The sequence below is a fragment of the Oryctolagus cuniculus genome, chromosome 15 (genome assembly GCF_051225735.1).
Source record: "Oryctolagus cuniculus isolate XC-2025 breed Fujian yellow rabbit chromosome 15, ASM5122573v1, whole genome shotgun sequence".
In the NCBI taxonomy this organism is placed as follows: Eukaryota; Metazoa; Chordata; class Mammalia; order Lagomorpha; family Leporidae; genus Oryctolagus; species Oryctolagus cuniculus.
In genome coordinates this window covers 8093696-8113380 of record NC_142881.1, presented here as the reverse complement: position 1 = coordinate 8113380, position 19685 = coordinate 8093696, and the positions used below count along the sequence as shown (strand labels likewise).

At 53.5% G+C, this 19685-nt stretch overlaps 1 protein-coding gene across 1 annotated transcript; it reads right to left on the bottom strand.

Annotated features, from left to right (window-relative positions):
- Window positions 1–1897: 1897 nt before the first annotated feature.
- On the bottom strand, window positions 1898–15114 carry LOC138845466 (ATPase PAAT-like). The gene is made up of 6 exons (XM_089314198.1): window positions 14807–15114; window positions 13544–13747; window positions 12410–12482; window positions 10454–10660; window positions 7948–8315; window positions 1898–2412 (listed from the first exon to the last, which is right to left on the bottom strand). Exons 1-6 carry the CDS (start codon window positions 14968–14970, stop codon window positions 2178–2180), a joined length of 1251 nt encoding a protein of 416 aa, XP_089170324.1. The 5' UTR covers window positions 14971–15114; the 3' UTR covers window positions 1898–2177.
- Between the last annotated feature and the right edge of the window lie 4571 nt (window positions 15115–19685).

The window sequence follows — 19685 nt, the reverse complement described above, 5'->3', positions numbered from 1 at the left end:
TTAAAAATTGGGAAAAGCCTTGCTATAATACTTGAATTTCACACCTTTTCTATTTCACACCGGGGGACCAAACTAAACCGGCCATTTGAAATAGATACGCTTTGGGGGACATTTTTGTCTCTGCGTTTTAGCACAAACACTAAACTAATCAACGTTCCGTCTGGTGTGCCGGCACCGTTCTGAGTATTCAATGCACGCAGTCCTCAGAGCCCGTAGGGAAACCACAGTTAGCAAACCTCACAGTGCCAAACATTTCTTTGAGAAACGACTGTGCTTCCCCGCTGTGGCATGTAAGCATCGGGACACAGCAAAAGAACTCGGACTGGGTTGACGGTCTGCATTCACAGCCGTGCCTGTGGCTCGGGGAACAGGCCGCACCACAGAAGCCGTGGGGTCAGCTGACGGGGTGAGCCCTCAGCGAGACCGCCTGCTCCGGGACAAAGGATCGCCATACAGCTGTGTGCGTCACGACTGCCCAGGAACAGTGGCTCGTCAAGGGTGACCACAGTGGCTTCACGCTGATCACCTTTATGGGACAGAAATGAACAAGCAGTATGCAAATGAGGCCTGGTTTTGAAAACAAATTTGCCAGAAAATAATGTGTATGACATGCTTTTCTAAGAAATAAAACATTTTAAGCAAGAATTACCCTACAAGTGAGGCGTACGTGCATTTATTTTTCGACAAATATCTCACCTTCAACACACATGCAAGTCACGAGTTCTGAAAATGGAGTCTTCCAGGCAACTTCCTGGAATCCTACAGCTCCTCCCGCAGAGCCCGGCCGTCCCACTGTGAACACGGGAGAGGAGTCCAACCTGCCGCCTCCGAGACTTACGACTGTGCCCATTCTGCATAACAACCCAAACCGCACGGAATTCCAACAAGGAGCAGTCCTAGGAAGGAGTGGATTCTGACTTTCACTTTCCTTTCCACAGCGACACTGCGAAGTAAGTATTAATGGCCCCGGCAGGAACTGAGTTTGCTTGTTAAACAAACTGCGTCTTGGGGCCGGCGCTTGGCTCACTTGGTTAATCCTCCGTCTGCGGCACAGGCATCCCATATGGGCGCCGGGTTCTAGTCCTGGTTGCTCCTCTTCCAGTCCAGCTCTCTGCTGTGGCCCGAGAAGGCAGTGGAGGATGGCCCAAGTGCTTGGGCCCTGCACCTGCATGGGAGACCAGGAGGAAGCACCTGGATCCTGGCTTCGGGTCGGTGCAGCTCCGGCCGTAGCGGCCATTTTGGGGGGTGAACCAACAGAAGGAAGACCTTTCTCTCTGTCTCTCTCTCTCTCTGTCTAACTCTATCTGTCAAAAAAAAAATGCATCTTATTCATTATCTCAGATATACAATACAAATTAAAGATTCCAACTCTTACATATCCAATTTTCCAAAAAACAATAAGAAAAAAATCAAATACTTTCAAGCTCTATTTTTCAGGTGCCTAAGACTATAAAGTAAGGTCTTTATATAAATAAGAAATTCACTTTAATCAAACACATATAGCCGGCACCGCGGCTCACTAGGCTAATCCTCCGCCTTGCAGCGCCAGCACACCAGGTTCTAGTCCCGGTCGGGGCGCCGGATTCTGTCCCGGTTGCCCCTCTTCCAGGCCAGCTCTCTGCTATGGCCAGGGAGTGCAGTGGAGGATGGCCCAAGTGCTTGGGCCCTGCACCCCATGGGAGACCAGGAGAAGCACCTGGCTCCTGCCATCGGATCAGCGCGTTGCGCTGGCCGCTGCGCGCCAGCCGCGGCGGCCATTGGAGGGTGAACCAACGGCAAAAGGAAGACCTTTCTCTCTGTCTCTCTCTCTCACTGTCCACTCTGCCTGTCAAAAAAATAAAAAAAAAAAAAATAAAAACACATATACAATGCAAACTAATGAATTACAGTAGAAATCCTTAAACACATTAAACACTTAAACATCAGAGGCATGTATAAATTCCTGTAAGAGTGAGAAATATCGCACACAAACCTCCTTCATGACCGCATCGTGTGAACTCCTAGTGTACACAACTGGATTTGCAGTGACGGGCGCGGCGCAGATGGACACTGAGGTCACGTTAGGCAAGACGGCGATCCTTCAGAGGACTCTGAACACCTGCCTCTCAGGGCGCTGGGTCTGGCTTTGCAATAAATACGCAATAAATACCCCCGGGACACGGCGTGTAGGACAGCGCTCATCGCTCTCCATTGGAAAGTCTTTCCCCAGAGTCGCAGCGCGGCAGAGGCAGCCCGGCAGGCGGGGCGCTGGGGCTCTGCGGCAGCTCCACCACCACGGCCAGCTGGCGGTCCACGTGCTCCTGCAGTCTGCGCACCCGCTCGTCAATGTAGTCCATGAGTTTCTTTTCCATCAGCTCCATGTTTTTGGAAAGAATCTTCTCCAAGTAGGAGCAAACAGGCTGTGTTTCCATTCTAAAAATAAAATAAAATGAATCAATTTTCCCTAAAAGTGTGTGAAAAACCCGAGGCCATATGGACAAGCAGTCAACACACACGGCTGAGATGTGCCTGCACAACTGTTCTGTCTCCGTGTGACACCTGTCCAGGTTCCACCACGCACACACACACAACACGTAGTCTCCAACGTATTCTGATTTCCTCAATCGTTACCTCTTAGAATATGACTGAAATGAGAATATAAAAGTGAAGGTGAACCCTTACAGAACCGTCTTTACAAAGGGTCTTCCTGATTTTGAGCTCCAAACGAAAACCGGTCTTGGGCATTTTTGAGAACTCAGCATGGGTAGTACTTCCCCAAGGAACCGTACGATCTGAAGTTTCTCTTTTCTCATATAAACATCCTTACTAAAAGGGCAAACTGGAATGACAACCAGAGGCAGACCAGTTCCTAAGTTCACTAGGAGCGCGGGAACAGCGCACCTCAGAACGTGGCTCTCAGACAGTGAAGTCTAGAGGGTTGTTGTCTGGATACCATGGTGCTGCTTGACTCTTCCACACCCACTCCCATGACTCCCATGACTGAGTGGCGTCTCCCAGGAGGCTCCGCCCTGTGCGGTGGACTGCTCTGCCCGCTGGCACAGTCTGCACTGTGTACTTTTCTCTAGGGTTTCCTAAGGTAGCAGGGTTAGTGCAGAGACATACACCTTCCGAGGGATTAACTGTTTGTTTTCAGTACCTCTGTGTTCTGTATTTCATTGCACATGTTGTAGTACAACAAGTATGTGCATCCAGCCAAAAGCTAACACGAATTTGCACAAAACAAAACCGTTCTCATTAACCTTTTCGTTAGAATATTAGGTTGTTCATAAACCATCATGTATGTTAATATGTAATGGACTGTGTTATTTTTAAACCAATATTTTTATGTTGTCTATATAAACAGAAGTGTTTGCAGTCCCCAGTTATTTTCTGTTAAATATTTCATTTATTTTAGATGTAGAGTTAGAGACAGAGAGGTCTTCCATCCGCTGGTTCACTCCCCAAATGGCCACTCAGCTGAAGCTGGACCGATTCCTGGGAGCCAGGAGGTTCTTCTAGGTCTCCCACACAGGTGCAGGGGCCCAAGGACTCGGACCATCTTCCATTGCTTTTCCAGGCCATTAGCAGGCAGCTGGATCAGAAGTGGAGCAGCCGGGACATGAACTGGAGCCTGTACGGGATGCCAGCACCGCAGGCGGAGGCTTAGCTGCCACGCTGTACCACCAGCCCCAGCCCCGTCGTTTTGAAGAATGTGAAGACTATCAAGACCAGGCCACTGAGGTTAGTGCAACATGTGTGGACAGCTCAGTGTCCACACGTATACACGGAAACACAAACACCATCACAGTTAAGTGCAAGAACTAATCCCTCGTGACAGAAATCTCCTTCCTGCTACCCCTTTATTATCACAAACAGTTCCCCAACACCCTCTGCCCCCAAAACTGGGCAGCACTAGTCTCTCCGTCTCTGCAGCTTCTGTCCTTCGAGAACATTAGGTAAATGGAATCACACGGTGGGTGGCCCTGGAGGTCCTCTGCACACTGGGAGGAATTTCCTCCACAGCTGAGGCCGTCCGGGGGGTGGGGGTGGGGGGCCCTCAGACAGAAGCAGCCCCCAGCTGTGGCTGGAAAGCCTGTCTCCAAAGTGGCTGGCATCTCCCCCACTTTTTGTGCTGCGTGTGTAAGTCACATTGTCACTCCCCCTCTTCATGGAGGAACGACACTAAGCCCTGCCTAGGCTTCATATCCGAGTCACGGCACCATTATGTCGCTCCCCCTCTTCGTGGAGGAATGACACAGGACCCTGCGCTGTTCTTTTGTCTGCTCGGCCCTTCCCGGGTTGGCTACCGACCCTTCCACCTCCGTGGAAGGGCGGTTCCCCCTGCCACTTTCCCCACTTCTGCAGGGGAGCGGCACACCGCCGGCCGGCTCTCTCGGGGGCTGCACAGGTGTTCCTTCAGATAGATGTTCCCCCTTAGATGTTCCTCGTGCATGTTGTCTCTCTCCTCCTTTATAGTCCTCTTCCACCAATCCCAACTCTGCTACCCACACGCCGAGTACGCTGCTCTCCTCCAATCAGGAGCAGGTCCTACAGTTTATTGGTTGAACTGGAGGCAGCTGTGTAGAAGCTGTTTCTCCCTTCTCAGCGCCATATTGTGGGAGAGCAGATGCATAGAATAAGTCTTAATTCCAGTAACTTAGTCTAGTCCGAGTTGCTCCCCACACATATCTTCAGGGTGGGGGCAATCTTTCACCCAGAGCGGTCAGAGGAGGGGCTGGCTGTCTCTAAGAGACCCCCCCCCATCTGCATGAGTCCCAAGCCAACCAGCTTACATATGTGAAACCCCCGTCCAATGGGCACCCCCAATAGGATGACCCGATGAACAGACAGTAACACCTTAAACACCCGGACCCTTCCTCGGGCACTCCACTGGTCTCCTCTCGGATCAGACACTTTTCTATCAAATAAAAGCTTCTGCCTTGGGGCCGGCACTGTGGCGTAGCAGGTAAAGCTGCCGCCTGCAGTGCCTGCATCCCATATGGGCGCCAGTTCGAGTCCTGGCTACTCCACTTCCGATCCAGCTCTCTGCTATGGCCTGGGAAGGCAGTAGAGGATGGCCCAAGTCCTTGGGCCCCTGAACCCACGTGGGAGACCCAGGAGAAGCTCCTGGCTTCAGATGGGTGCAGCTCTGGCTGTTGTGGCCAACTGGAGAGTGAACTAGCGGATGGAAGACCTCTCTCTCTCTCTCTCTCTGCCTCTCCTTCTCTCTTTGTATAACTCTTTCAGATAAATAAATAATTCTTTTTTTGACAGGCAGAGTTAAGACAGTGAGAGAGAGAGGCAGAAAGGTCTTCCTTTTTTTGTTGGTTCACCCCCCAAGTGGCCGCTACGGCCGGCCCACTACGGACGGCACGCTGCGCCGATCCGAAGCCAGGAGTCAGGAGCCAATGTGGGTGCAGGGCCCAAGCACTTGGGCCACCTTCCGCTGCCTTCCCAACATTGGCAGGAAGCTAGATCAGCAGTGGAGCAGCCGGGGCTCGAACCACTGCCCATATGGGATGACAGCGTCGCACTCAGCGGTTTCACTCGCCTTGCACAACACCAACACCAGGTTTTCAATTTTTATGGGGTCCAACATATCAATTTTTCATTGTATAGGTCGTGCTTTTGGTGTTATATCTACGAACGCTGGTCCTGGTCCTAAGTATCTAGTAAGAGTCTCTTCCATGCATTAGTAGAGAGGTTTTACAGTCCAGTATTTACATTCTAGTCTGTAACCCATTTAGAGTTAAGGATGTGAGGTTTAGGCCTGTGGATGCCCAATTACTCTGGCATCACATGTGAAGACTCTAATCCTTCCTCATCCAATCACGTTTGTCAAAAACCAGGAGGTTGTGTGCCCTCTGTGCTGCTGATCTCCAAGTCTGTACCTCTGCCAGTGCCGCAGCCACGAATACTGTAGCTGTGTCTGAAAACCACGCATACCATAGCTGTGTCTGAAAACCACGAATACCGTAGCTGTGTCTGAAAACCACGCAGTAGGGCTGCTGTTTGACCTGCAGGTGAAGATGCCTGCGTCCCTTTTTGGAGCACGCACCTGCTGGTTGCAGTTTGCACCCAATCGCAGCCTCCTGTAGAGGTGGCAGGTAAGAGCCAAGTACTCAGTTCCCGACATCCATGTGAGGCCAGGATTGGTTCCTGGTTCCTCGCTTCAGCTTGCCCCAGCCCTGGCTGTTGCAGGCGTTTAGGGAATGAACTAGAGGAACAGATAATCTCTCCTGCCTTTCAAATAAATGAAAAAAACCTATATACTCATATCAATGTGGGGGAATTGAAATTTCTATTATGTTGGGTCTTTCATTTCATGAGCACAGTTTGTTTCTGCACTGTTCGAATGTCTTCTTCGATTTCATTCATCAGTGTTTTATAATTCTCAGTCCATAAATCCTGTAGTAAATTTATATACTTTAATAATTTATGCACTTCATAATTATTTCTATAGGCTTGCATATTTTACACATATTTTTATGTACTTCAGTTTCTTTAGGGTAGTCTTGTTCTGGTATCAAATACCGGCTTCATAAAGTGAGGTCGAGAGTAGAGGTTTGGCATAGTGGTGAAAAAGCCCCTTAGGATTCCTATGTTCCATACTGGAGTAGCTGGGTTGAAGGCCGGCTTCCTGCTAACGCGCACCCAGGAGGCGGGAGATGGCTATGGTGGCTGGGTCCCTGCCATCCGGGCGGGAGACCCAGATTGAGCCCCCAGCTCCTGTTGTCTGCTCCATCCTCACAGACACCTGGGGGCGCAACCAGTAGACAGCAGAGCTCTGTCTTTGCCTTTCAAGTAAAATGAATAACAATGAACAAATAAATAAAATAAACTGGGAAGTCTTCCCTCCTATATTTTGGAAGTATGGAAAACTGGCGCTTTTAAATGTTTGGTGGAATTCTCCAGTGAAGTCGTCTGGGCCTGGATATTTCTTGGTCACAAGCTTTCTAGATACAAATCGAGTGTTTTCAGTGGTTACGACTACTCCAGCACTCTTTCACGTTGGCTGTTTGATAACTGGTAATTCTCCAGAAATCAATTCATTTCCTCTAATCTGTCAAACTTACGAACATAAAATTGCTTGGAATAACCCCTTATCTTTATTTTTTTTTTAATTTACTTATTTGAAAGCAGAGAACAGACACAGAGAGACAGCTTCCATCAGTTTCTCCCCCAAGTGCCCACAGTAGCCAGGGCTGATTCAGGGCAAACCCAGGAGCCCAGAACTCAATCCAGGTTCCCTGCGTGGCCGGCCCAGTCCCCGCCAGTCCCCCGCCGAGTCCCCGCTGCCTCCCAGGGTGCACATAAAGAGAGAGGCGGATTGGAAACGGAGCTGGACTCAAACTCCACACTGCGACATGTGCGGACATCCCAGCGGCACTCGGCCACGGTGCCTGACCCTGACCCGCCCCCACTTACCAGCCTTTCGGGGGCCTCGTGCTCAGCGAGCGGGAGGGGGCGGGGATATCTGCGCATGCCCGATGCTGCTAATCTGCATCTCCTCTTTTCTCTTCGCAGTCTTGCTGGGAGACTACCGGTGTTTTAATTTTCACTTTCCCAGCGAGTTTTTAAGTCAAGTCAAGTCACGATTCAGGTTCCTGGGGTCTCACCTTCTACAGGCCCCTCTCAGAGGACAGAGCTGAGCCCGGGGCGGGTCCACTTCAGATCCTCGCAGGAAACGTGCCTCTGTCTCACGGTCAGCCCGGGTGCAGACCCAGGATACGTGGCAGCAGGACAAACGGGCCAGGACCATGTGCACAGGGAGATCAGGGAGATGCCACACCCCCCCCCCGTCGTGGCCACGCCTCCTCGCAGCAACAGGAGTCCAGGAGTCCTGTGGGCAGTTCTTGCTCTGGTTCTGGCTGTCAAATGGGCAGCTGTGCAGTTCTCGATCTCCATCCTGTGTCTTCTGCCACGGTGCCGACGCCCAAGGTGCCCCTGAAGCACCGTGCAGCTCAGTGTGACCTCAGCAAAGACATCAGTGTGAGACACAAAAGGGCATCAATTAGGGCCGGCGCTGTGGTGCAGTAGTACAGCCTCCCCCTGTGGTGCCGGCATCCCATGTGGGTGCCGGTTCTAGTCCTGGCGGCTCCACTTCCCCTCTGGGGCTCCGTTCTGCACCCGTCCAGGGCTGCCGCGTTTTCTCCACCGTGCACCTGTGCGCTTCCCGCGGTGTCACCGGGCGCCAGTGCAGTCCTGACAGGCACAGGTGTGCACGCTGACTTGGCGGGGGCTCCCGCAGCCGCTGGGGACTGCAGCGCGCCCAGATGCTGGTACCCAGGGCTCCCCAGGACCGCCTGCAGCTGCTCCCCGACGGGAATCCGGTTCTGAACAAGGCAAGGAGGAAAGGCGAGCAGTGAGACTTGTGCGGCTGCTCTGGGCGACCTCCCCGGGGAGGCACTGCCCGCTTTACTGGCTCAGGAAGCCAGGCACACAGCAACAGTAATCCCAGCACTCAGTGGGGGAGGCCAAGGCCAAGGGGACCCGGCCACGGCAATCAGCTTCTAAGGGACAGGGCGGGGACCGGACCTCAGGCCACCCACCTCCACGGTCAGGGCTCTTTAATCCCTTCACTGCAGTGTCTTCTAAAAATATATCCCTGGGGCCTGTGCCGCGGCGTAGCAGGTACAGCCGCCTTTGAGATGCCAGCACACAATATGGGTGCTGGTTTGAGACCCGGCTGTTCGACTTGCAATACACCTCCCTGCTAATGACGTGGGAGAGCAGTAGCAGATGGAGCAAGTCCTCGGGCCCCTGCACCCACGTAGGAGACCCAGAATCAAGCCCTGGCTCCTGGCTTCCCATCAGTGCAGCTTCAGCCTTGCGGCCTTTTGGGGAGTGAACCATCACATAGAAGACCTCTCTCTCTGCCTCTCATTCTCTCTCTGTGTAACTCTGCCTTTGAAATAAATAAGTAAAACTTAAAAAGATCTAATATTTATAAACCTCTCAATATTTACTTGCATGGTTTAAATTTTTACATAATCATGTGATTTTTATGGTATTATTTATATTTTGTACATGGGTATATATCCTTTTAAAAGTATGAATCTGGGGGCCAACACTGTGGCACTGTAGCCACCTCCTGCAGAGCCAAAATCCCATATGGGCACAGGTTCGAGTCCCGGCTGCTCTGCTCTGATCCAGCTCCCGGCCAATGCACCTGGAAAAGCAGTGGAAGACGGCCCAGCGCTTGAGCCTCGCACCCTCGTGGGAGACCTGGAAGAAGCCCCTGGCTTCCCATCGGCCCAGCTCCAAGACTGCAGCCATTTGGGGAATGAACCAGCAGATGGAAAACCTCTCTCTCTTTCTGTAGCTCTGCCTCTCAAATAATTAAATCTTAAACAAAAACAAAAACAAAAAGGAGCATCACCCGCCCCAGGACGCAGACCAGTGCGCGCCAGCAGCAGCTGCAGCCCCCGTGCGGTCAGGAACCCTCCCCTCGTGCTCCCTTCCCCTGGTCCCTTTTCTTCCCCTGGAGGAAGGCAGTGTTCTCCACGGGGCCTCCCACCCCGCGTCAGTCTCCCCCCACCCAGTCCCTGCGGCCACGCCTCTCAAACCTCCCTTCCGGCCAGCAGGGCTCACTCCCACCCCACCCCGTGTTTCCAGACGCCTGAGAACCCTTGCAATACCGCATCATCACTCTGAAAGTCAACGTCCCCACAACGAAGCTCCTCTCTCCAGGCCCCCCTCCCTCCAGAAATCAGCGGCGTGGCCGTCCTGCAAACCTCCCCGCACGGGACGGTCCTTAGCGGTCCAGGCCCAGCGGCTGTGCTGTCTGAGCCTCGCACAGCCCAGGTCAGTCCCTGACTCTCGCCTGGAGGAGAGCCCGTGGGGGTGCCCTTCTCGCAGTCCCACTGTCTTCTGATTCCACGGACACGTTCCGCGGAGCCGATCTCCAACCACAGGGAGACCTGCACACACCAGACAGCACTCAAGCTCTCACCACCTCGCTCCATCCTTTCTGCCTCCCCGTCACTTCTTCACTCAGAAATGACCTTGTACCCACGACCTCGTCACACCCCCTTCCTCCCGCACGGGAGGCTGGAGCCCCGGTCTGCTGTGTCTGCTCCGCCTCCTGGCCCCTCCCTGCCTAATCCCACTCCTCTAATTCCGTCTCCTTAGTAGTCTTCCCAAGTCGTCCTCCTCCTTCCCCACGCGCAAGCTCTGGACTGGAAAAGCCTTCCACCAGGAGACTGACTGGTCACTCTGGCCCCCTCCGAGGCCCTGCTCCACGAGAGGCTGCCTACGGAGCACAGCGAGGCCAGCGACAGGAGCCCAGACTGCGAGGACTGCAGCCCGCACGTGGGGCAGGAGGGCGAGTCCCGAGATGTGGATTTATGCGAGCAAACGAGGGAAGCTCTTTCATCAGAGTCAAGACTTAAGGTGACATCACGCGCTGCCTTGTTAAAGGCCCGGCTTGGGAATTTTTAACAGGCGCGGACAGAAATCCACCTGTACTCACCTGCTGCTGAAACCGAACCATATCCATCAGCTGCTGGGCACCCGGCGATAACTTGGAGCCCATGGACCGCATCATGGTTTGGACCTTGTCCAGGTCTATCCTGGACCCCAGAGCAGGAGAGCGTGTGGAGGAATTTGCCGGAACCGACCTCACGTGCACCACAACTCTACTGAGGAACACACACTGCTTCTCACCCAACGACAGCAACTGTCACAAAACAGAAATGTTCCCCGAACAGTAAGACGTTAGAACTATCATCATTTGCAGTTACTTCTCTAATTACCTTAAAAAAGTACATAAATCTAAAACTTTTAAGAATTTTAGAGGGGCTGGCGCTGTGGCATAGCAAGTAAACCTGCCGCCTGCAGTGCCGGTATCCCACATGGGTGCTGGTTCGAGTCCTGGCTGCTCCACTTCTGATCCAGCTCTCTGCTATGGCCTGAGAAAGCAGTAGAAGATGGCCCAAGTCCTTGAGCCCCTGACCCACATGGGAGACCCAGAAGAAGCTAATGGCTCCTGGCTTCAGATTGGCGCAGCTCCGACCATTGCGGCCATCTGGGGAGTGAACCAGCAGATGGAAGACCTCTCTCTCTCTCTCTCTCTCTCTGCCTCTCCTTCTCTATGTAACTCTGACCTTCAAATAAATAAATCTTTACAAAAAAAAAGTGACTATCCTCAGTAATGAAGACAACACCCCGTTACATACCCTCCTCCCAACCTCCCACTGTGCCCTTCCTTCATAATCCCCCAGTCAGCACCAACTATGGCGCACATCTGATGATAAGTCTGGCAGCATCACACTTGATCCACTAGAGAACAGCCGTGAGGGCCGACGTTTCAGCTGACTTCATCAGGGTTCATTCCTATGGGCCTAGGATGGTATTTGACTTCAAACACTTGTTGAATGAATGGAGCGCCTTATTCAAATGGCTTTAGAAGCTATCTGCATGTGAGACTTAAAACAACATTAGATCTGTGAGACTGCTGTCTGAAATCACTTATTTTTTCTTATTCTAAAAATGTTTGATAGAGGCTGGTATTGCGGTGTAGCAGGTTAAGCTGCTGCCTATGATGCCAGCATCCCATATGGGTGCCAGCTCCAGTCCTGGCTGCTCTACTTCCAGTAGGTCCAGTTCCCTGCTACTGCACCTAACAAGGCAGAAGATGGCCCAAGTCCTTGGGTCCCTGCACCCACATAGAAAACCTGGGTGAAGCTCCTGGCTCTGGACTAGCCCCAGACCCGGCCACTGCAGCCATTTGGGGAGTGTACCAGCAGACGGAAAATCTCACTCTCCTTCCGCCTCTGTAACTCTGCCTTTTCAAATCAATAAATAAAAACATTTCATAATCTTTTATAATTAATAAGCACAGAATTTTAGAGGGAAAAAGAATTCAGCAATTTATTTTCTCTAGTCCCCTAATTTTACGCATGAGGTCGGTCCACACAGGTGTAAAAACTCGCCCGAGGCTGGTGTATCAGCAACAGAGCAGAGAGAGTGACTGTTAGAGTGGAACGTGGTCCCTGAGTATCCTGCCCCTGGTTCCTGACGTCACTCATTTTCATCCGCACAATCTTTCTCAAATCCCTTTAACATTTTGGCTCCTTTGTCTTTCTCAGTAAATGGAGCCAAAATTGTTTATGGTTTTTTCTTTTGGCGGGGGGGGGGGCAACAAAATTTTATATAAAGATTTTTGTTAAATGTTTTTAACCTCAGTTTCTAAGGCTTCAAAAATATACTACTTAAAATACATATCCCCTAGCATCTAAAAGGAGAAATTTAAAAAGAACTCACTATTAAAAAGTGTTAATTTAGAAAAGTAATTTATTATGTTTAGATGTATTAAAATTAGGGACCATCTTGGATGACTTACAATTCCAAACCAATGAAAACTATGTACATATAGTACAGAAACCAAGTTAGCTGCCAAATGACTTAAAGTTTAGCAATGACCTACCCTTATCTTACAAGCATGTGTGCATGACTCCAATTTTAGATAGTTTTTGTACAAAATAATCTTTTCATGTTCACTACAAACAAAAAGAATGAACTTTTAAAAATTTCTTACATTACCACTTTTAACAGTCACATTTTAAAAATAAATGTTCCCAGGTCAATGCTGGGTCCTGGGATCGACCCCTGCAGGCCTGCCCCTGCCCCCGCCCTGGCCAGCTACAGAGAATCTGAGCAGATGGCGCAGGTGCACTCCCGGGACAGAGCTTAGGTTAAAGATCCATAAACACAGCTGCCATTTCCAACAGCTCTGGGATGCAACAGAGCTCAGAGTCTGTGCAAAAGAGACTGATCCGAACCTACGAGATCGGAAAAAAAATCACCACAGGACGGCGTGGCGGTCAGATTCCTATGCCATCTGTAGCTGGCTTCGTGGAAGCAAAGGTGTTCAAAGCCCCAGTACCGAGAAATCAATATCTGGGCAACAGACGCCTGTGAGTCTGAATTTCATCGCAATAAAACTGCACAGTAGCTGTGACATACTGCCCTCCATTGGCTCAACATTTCTGCATTCAGGGGCCGGTGTGTGGTGCAGCAGGTAAAGCCACCACCGGCAGCATCCCGTGTCCCTGCTGTCCCATTCCGATCCGGCTCCCTGCAAAGGCCTGGGAAAGCAGTGGGAGATTCTCCAAACACTGCGGCCCCTGCACCCACGTGGGAGACCTGGAAAAAGCTCCTGGCTCGGGCCTGGTCCAGCCCTGGCCGTTGGGGCCACCTGGGAAATCCTCCGTCTCTCTCTGTTCCTATCTGAGACCCTTTCAAATAAAAACATGAATCTTTTTTAAAAAAATTCTACAGTCCTGAGAGCTGACTAAGCCATTCTCGACTGCCCTCAGATGCCAGGGTCTACACTTCTGTGTGCACACGGTCTACACTTCTGTGTGCACAGGGTCTACACTTCTGTGTGCACAGGGTCTACACTTCTGTGTGCACAGGGTCTACACGGCTGTGTGCACAGCGGCAGCTTCCCCTCCCCCCACCACGGGCCAGCACCAGCGGCAGGAGGATCTACACATTCCACAAAGGTCGAGGAAACTACACCACTCGCTCAGAATATTCCAGAAGCACAGGCACAAACCTGCCCCTCGGGACGGAACCGACGCTCTCGCCCCTGCTGGTTCCACAGTACTCCTGGCCCAGGTACACCTCCATGTTTCTCGCTGAGCTCACGACGCCGACGGCCGCCACGGCGTCCCCTCCCTCAGGGTCACACAGCAGGTACAGGAAGCAGGGGGCCTCGTCCTGGCTGCACTGGCTCCTCTCCAAACGCACCAGACCCTGGCTGAGGACAAAGTCGGGAAGCCCTGCTCAGCGCGGGCTCGGGGCACTGCTCCCACCGCCCACAGGCCGCGGGCATCTCTCAGGGAACTGCATTTTATCTGAGAGGTGGGTGGATAGAGAGGTAGACAGGTAGACAGGTATACAGATAGATGGATGACAGATGATAGATGATATAGATAGGATGATGGAGATGACATAGACAGATGATGGGTAGATAATAGATGATATAGACAATAGAGATGACAGATGATGGATACATAGACAGATGATGATGGATAGATAGTAGAGATGATTGATAGGGATGATAGATGGATGACAGATGACATAGATAGATGGATGATAGACAGATAGATGGGTGATAGGTAGCTATAATCTCACGCCTGGTTCCCTCCCCAAACGCTGGGCCAGGCTGCAGCCAGAGCCTGGAGCTCCTTCTGGTCTCCCAGGTAGGAGGCGGGGAGCCCGCACCTGAGCCCCCAGCCCTGAGCCCGCACCTGCGGCCCGGGGCGCGCATGCGCAGGAAGCTGCCCGGGCAGCGGGCGGGGACGCGGCCCCGGCTCCCAGTGGCGTCCGCGCCCCCTGGGCCGGCGTTCCTGCCCCCGCACTGCCCGGCCCGGGCCGCCGCGGGCTGCGGCCGCACCCACGGGACACGGAGGCCGCAGACGCCGGGTTCCCGGTCCTCCCCGGCCGTCCCCGGCCTCCGCACCTGACCCTCTGCTAACTCCGTCAGTTTCCGGGGCGCCCGCAGCGCGCACGGAGGCCGGCGGAGGACGCGGCCCGGGACGAACACGCGTCTCTCCGCCACGCAGGGCAGCGGCGCCCACGCCGGGCCTCCGGGACGCACCGCGGTCGCGCGGGGGCTCGTTCGCTGGCCTCGGGCTGGACGGGTGGGTCGAGCCCCGCGGGAACGCGGTGCGCGGCGACCAGGACCGGGGGAGGCCCCGGCGTCGCCCACTCCCGCCCCCGCGCCCCGGGCCCGCACCCTCTGCCCTCGCGGCCGCCGGCTCCCCGCACGCCTCCCGCAGCAGCGCGGAGCCCCGGCCCCACCGCCGCAGCGCACCCCGGAGCCGGCGGCGCCAGCTGCTCCTCCCAGTCCGGGTCCCGGGCGTCCACGCCAGCCCGCAGGAGGACGAGGCTCTGGGTCAGGACTCCGCCGGCGGCATCCCAGGAGGCGGCCAGCGTCGGGCGGCGGCCCGGCTCCCCGGCCTCGCTGCCGGCGTCCATTCCGGAGGTGGGCGGAGGTGGTCGTGGCTGCCTCGGGCGGCCAGTGGGCGCGGGGCTGCGGCCCTCGGACACGGAGAATGTCCGTCACAAGCCACTGTCACGGGGCCGGACCAGCTGCGGGTGTGACCAGCGGCTTTGCATCCCCTCAGGTGGGGGCAAGCGTCCACTCAGCCGGGAGGGAAGGGGCTGGGCCCTGGGGAGGCCGGGCAGGCTCCGAGGTCCAGGCCACCTCGTGTGACCTGGCGGCTTTAAATCGCAGCTCAGGGTGGGTGCAGTCTTAGGACCGGAGCGGGAGAGGAGGGGGCCGGCCGTCTCCAGGAGACCTCCCTATATCTGTGAGACCCCCATCTCCAGGAGACCCCCAACTCCAGGAACTCCCATCTCCAGGAGCCCCCCATCAGGAGACTCCCATCTCCATAAGACGCCCCATCTCCACGACACCCCCAAATCCAGGAGATCCCCCATCTCCAGGAGACCCCCATCCCAGGAGACCCCCCATATCTATGAGACCCCCATCTCCAGGAGACCCCATCTCCATGACCCCCATTTTAATGACTCCCCATGTCCAGGAGACCCCCCCACCTCCGTGAGACCCCCATCTCCAGGAGACCCCCCATCTCCAGGAGACCCCCATCCCAGGAGACCCCCCATATCTATGAGACCCCCATCTCCAGGAGCCCCCTATCAGGAGACTCCCATCTCCATAAGACGCCCCATCTCCAGAAGACCCCCATCTCCATGACACCCCAAATCCAGGAGATCACACATCATGATCTCCCCATCTCCATGACCCCATTTTAATGACTCCCCATGTCCAGGAGACCCCCCTACCTCCGTGATACCCCCCATCTCAGGAGACCTCATCTCCATGAGACCCCCCCATCTCCATGAGAGCCCCCATCTCTAGGACCCCCACCTCCAGAGCCCCCGTCCACGGGCGCCCCAGTAGGATGGCCCAGTGAACAGACAGCCCCACCTTAGAACCCGCGCACTGGTGGAAGCCAGCGACCCTGCGGGCGCCCCGCCTGGGCTCCTCTCCGCTCATACTTCCTCCGCCGCGGCCAATCGAATAAAGTTTCTTTTCTTTTCTTTTCTTTTTTCTTTTCTTTTTTTGACAGGCAGAGTGGACAGTTGCCGTTGGTTCACCCTCCAATGGCCGCCGGGGCCCAAGCACTGCGGTCGGCGCACCGCGCTGACACAATGGCAGGAGCCAGGTGCTTCTCCTGGTCTCCCATGTGGGTGCAGGGCCCAAGCACTTGGGCCATCCTCCACTGCCTTCCCAGGCCACAGCAGAGAGCTGGCCTGGAAGAGGGGCAACCGGGACAGAATCCGGCGCCCCGACCGGGACTAGAACCCGGTGTGCCGGCGCCACAACGCAGAGGATTAGCCTGTTGAGCCACGGCACCGGCCAAGTTTCTTTTCTAATAAAGATTTCTGCCTCTTAGCAAACTGTTTCCCGGCTTTTTATTCTCTACTAGCTTAGGAAAAGAACCCAGGAGACTCGCTCCGGCCACCGCCCTCCCCTCCATGACCGCTAACGCTCTAATACCGCTAATATGTAATTTTTAAAAAGATTATTTGAATGAGCTACGGAGAGGGAGAGAGCAAGCGAGCAAGCTGGTTCACGTCCCAGATGGCCACCACCAGGAGCCAGGAGCTTCTTCCGGATCTTCCAGATATTTAGAATTTTCCAGCTTTCCAGCATTGATTCCAATTTAATGCCATTGTTGTCTGAGAATGTACATTGTATAATTAGGAGGGCACTTCAAAAAGCTCATGAGACAAGAAAAAGCAACTAAAAGTTTATTTTGGTGAAAAAAATTGAAATTTGGATCTACCTTTTTTTTTTTTTTTTTGTCTCATGAGCTTTTTGAAGTACTCTCCAAGTTTTTTTTAAAGATTTATTTATTTGAAAGAGTTACACAGTAGGCTGGCGCCGTGGCTCACTAAGCTAATCCTCCACTTAGCGGCGCCGGCACACCGGGTTCTAGTCCCGGTCGGGGCGCCGGATTCTGTCCCGGTTGCCCCTCTTCCAGGCCAGCCCTCTGCTGTGGCCAGGGAGTGCAGTGGAGGATGGCCCAAGTGCTTGGGCCCTGCACCCCATGGGAGATCAGAAGAAGCACCTGGCTCCTGCCTTCGGATCAGCGCGGTGCGCCGGCCGTGGCGGCCATTGGAGGGTGAACCAACGGCAAAAGGAAGACCTTTTTCTCTGTCTCTCTCTCTCACTATCCACTCTGCCTGTAAAAAAAAAGAAAAGAAAAGAAAGAAAGAGAAAAAAAAAAGAAAGAGTTACACAGAGAGAGGAGAGGCAGAGAGATGGAATGGTCTTCCATCTGATGGTTCACTTGCCAATTGGCCTCAACGGCTGGAGCTGCGCTGATCCGAAGCCAGGAGCCATTAACTTCTTCTGGGTCTCCCACGAGGGTGCAGGGGCCCAAGGACTTGGGCCATCTTCCACTGCTTTCCCAGGCCATAGCAGAGAGCTGGATTGGAAGTGGAGCAGCTGGGTGTCAAACCCGTGCCCAAAGGCTATGTCAGTGCTTCAGGCCAGGGCGTTAACCCGCTGCACCACAGCGTCTGTCCCATGTGCCCTCCTAATTACACAATGTTCTCAGACAACAATGGCAAGAAATTGGAAATCAATACCGGAAAATTGGCAAATCCTAAATTTTGGAGGTTAAGCTACACACCGCTAAAGAACACACGGTTAAAAGAAGTTTCAAGAGAAATGTAACTATTTTGACTTAAGTGAAAATACGAGCTATAAAATGTGGGGCCCGGCGGGAGCGGTGCTTACCGTGGAATCTTACTGAGCAAGCGCAGAGGAGGAACGATCTAGAACCAGCTCTCCACGCGTCTGCTGCAGCAGAGACAGGCAGCGCCCCGTGTGGAAAGCAAGCAGGGCAGACAGGGAGGGAGACAGCGAGGCGCGTGGGTCTGCCGTGGCGCAGAAACCCCGCACTTCCCACGCAGGCCACGCAGCCAGGGCCTGACTCCCTGCCGCGTGAGGCGAGGGCGCGCCCTGTGGGTGAGGGGCTGCAGGATCCGCCACGGCCGCTCTCCCGACTTCTCTGCCATAAACCGGGACTTCGCCTCCCACCCTGAGAGAGACCTGAGGCTTCCTGCCTGCCCTGCAGAACAAGACCAGGGCAGTGAGCCCCGTAGCGTCCTGTAAGTGGTTGCTACGGCACAGCTCGCCGGCACTCATCCAGCCACTGTGTCCTGGTGCCATCCTTGGCGTTCACAACAAGGATGTTGGCACCTGCGGCTCCCCTGCCTTCCACCGTCTGTAAGTCACGGCCGTCTATCCAGAAGTGGATTGTTTAGTCTCTGCCGGTGGAATCCGTCAGGATTTATCTCGTCTTCGTGAGTGTTTGGCAGCGCCACGTTGGCTGCCGTCCTTCCAGTCAGTTTTGTGACGCACAAGATGGCACATGCGTATTTCTTCTTGCACACGCGTTCTTCAGAAAAACAGTTTCAAAGCCGATGATGACGCCTCGTTTGTGATGCGGACGAACAGCAGGGAAAAGCCTGTTCACTTCCACAAGTAACCGTGGCGTGCCCATATGTGCCTGCTATGCTGCTGTTACGATGTCCTGGCGACGAGCTTCATGTGTGGCGCTGGCTGTGAACCCGAGAGTGACTGGGGCGAAGGGAGCACTCCCTCTTCTGCGGTGCTGATGTGAGCCGCTCACACAGCTGCTGTGTTCTCACCTGGGTCTGCGTGTGAGTGCAGCTGATGTGTTTTCCAGGAAGCCTGCAACCACACGATTATGCAAGACCAGCGTTAGAAAAGGCTGCAGCCTTCAGAGCCACCTGGCCAGGTGCCAAGAGAGGCAGATCGGAGCCGTGCTCCTCGGCCTCTGAATTTCATCATCTGGGGTGTGTAAACCTGAAAACAGTTGAACCAGGCTCTCCAGTGGAGTCAGTTAAGTCCTGCTTCCAAAAGGCCCGAAGTCATTTTTTTCAATTCTTTAAAGATTGATTGATTGATTTGAATCAATCATATATTATTTATATTTTATATTTATATTTTATATAAATATAAATAAAATATAAAATTAAAATTAAAAAATAAAATATAAATTATATATTTTATATATATTTATATATTTATATTTATAATCATATAAATGGTTCATTTATCAAGTGGGCACAACAACTGGGGCTGGTCCAGGCCGAAGCCAGGAGCCAGGAGCTTCATCTGGGTCTCCCTTGCAGGTGCAGGGGCTGAAGCACTTGGGCCATCCTCCACTGCTTCCCCAGGCGCATTAGTGGGGAGCTGGATCAGAAGTAGAGCAGCTGGGACTGAACTGACACCCACATGGGATGGCAGCATTGCAGATGGCAGCCTGACCTGGATTCTGAAGCCGGGTCTCAGCTGTTGCAGGCTTGGCCCCAGGAGAATGCAGGGACCCGGGTCGAATGCGCCTGGAGACGGAAAGCTGGGGGTACACAATCGCATGGGGGACGTGGCCGCGTGCGGGGCTGAGTGAGCCCAGGAGTGCAGTCCTGCATGTCTGCTGTGGATGTGAACTCAGACGAGAGGGCCTTCAAGCTTGGATGAGAAGTGGGGCGAGCACGTGGAACAGCTCCCACCCTCTAGAAAAGTGGGATGTCTTTGTTCCTCAGTTGTGTTTAAGGTGCAACAGTCTTTAGAAAATTAAAGTTTCTGCTAACCTATAATCCACGTGTCTGAAAAGGTTTATTTATTT

Excerpts from the sequence above, each read along its gene's own strand:
- LOC138845466 (XM_089314198.1), bottom strand. The coding sequence starts at position 14,970 with ATGGACGCCGGCAGCGAGGCCGGGGAGCCGGGCCGCCGCCCGACGCTG. Across the intron at positions 12,483-13,543 it reads GGTTCCGTCCCGAGGGGCAG|TGAACATGAAAAGATTATTT; the intron begins GTTTGTGCCTGT and ends TTTTGTTTGTAG. Across the intron at positions 2,413-7,947 it reads ATGTCTTTGCTGAGGTCACA|AATGGAAACACAGCCTGTTT; the intron begins CTGAGCTGCACG and ends TTTTATTTTTAG.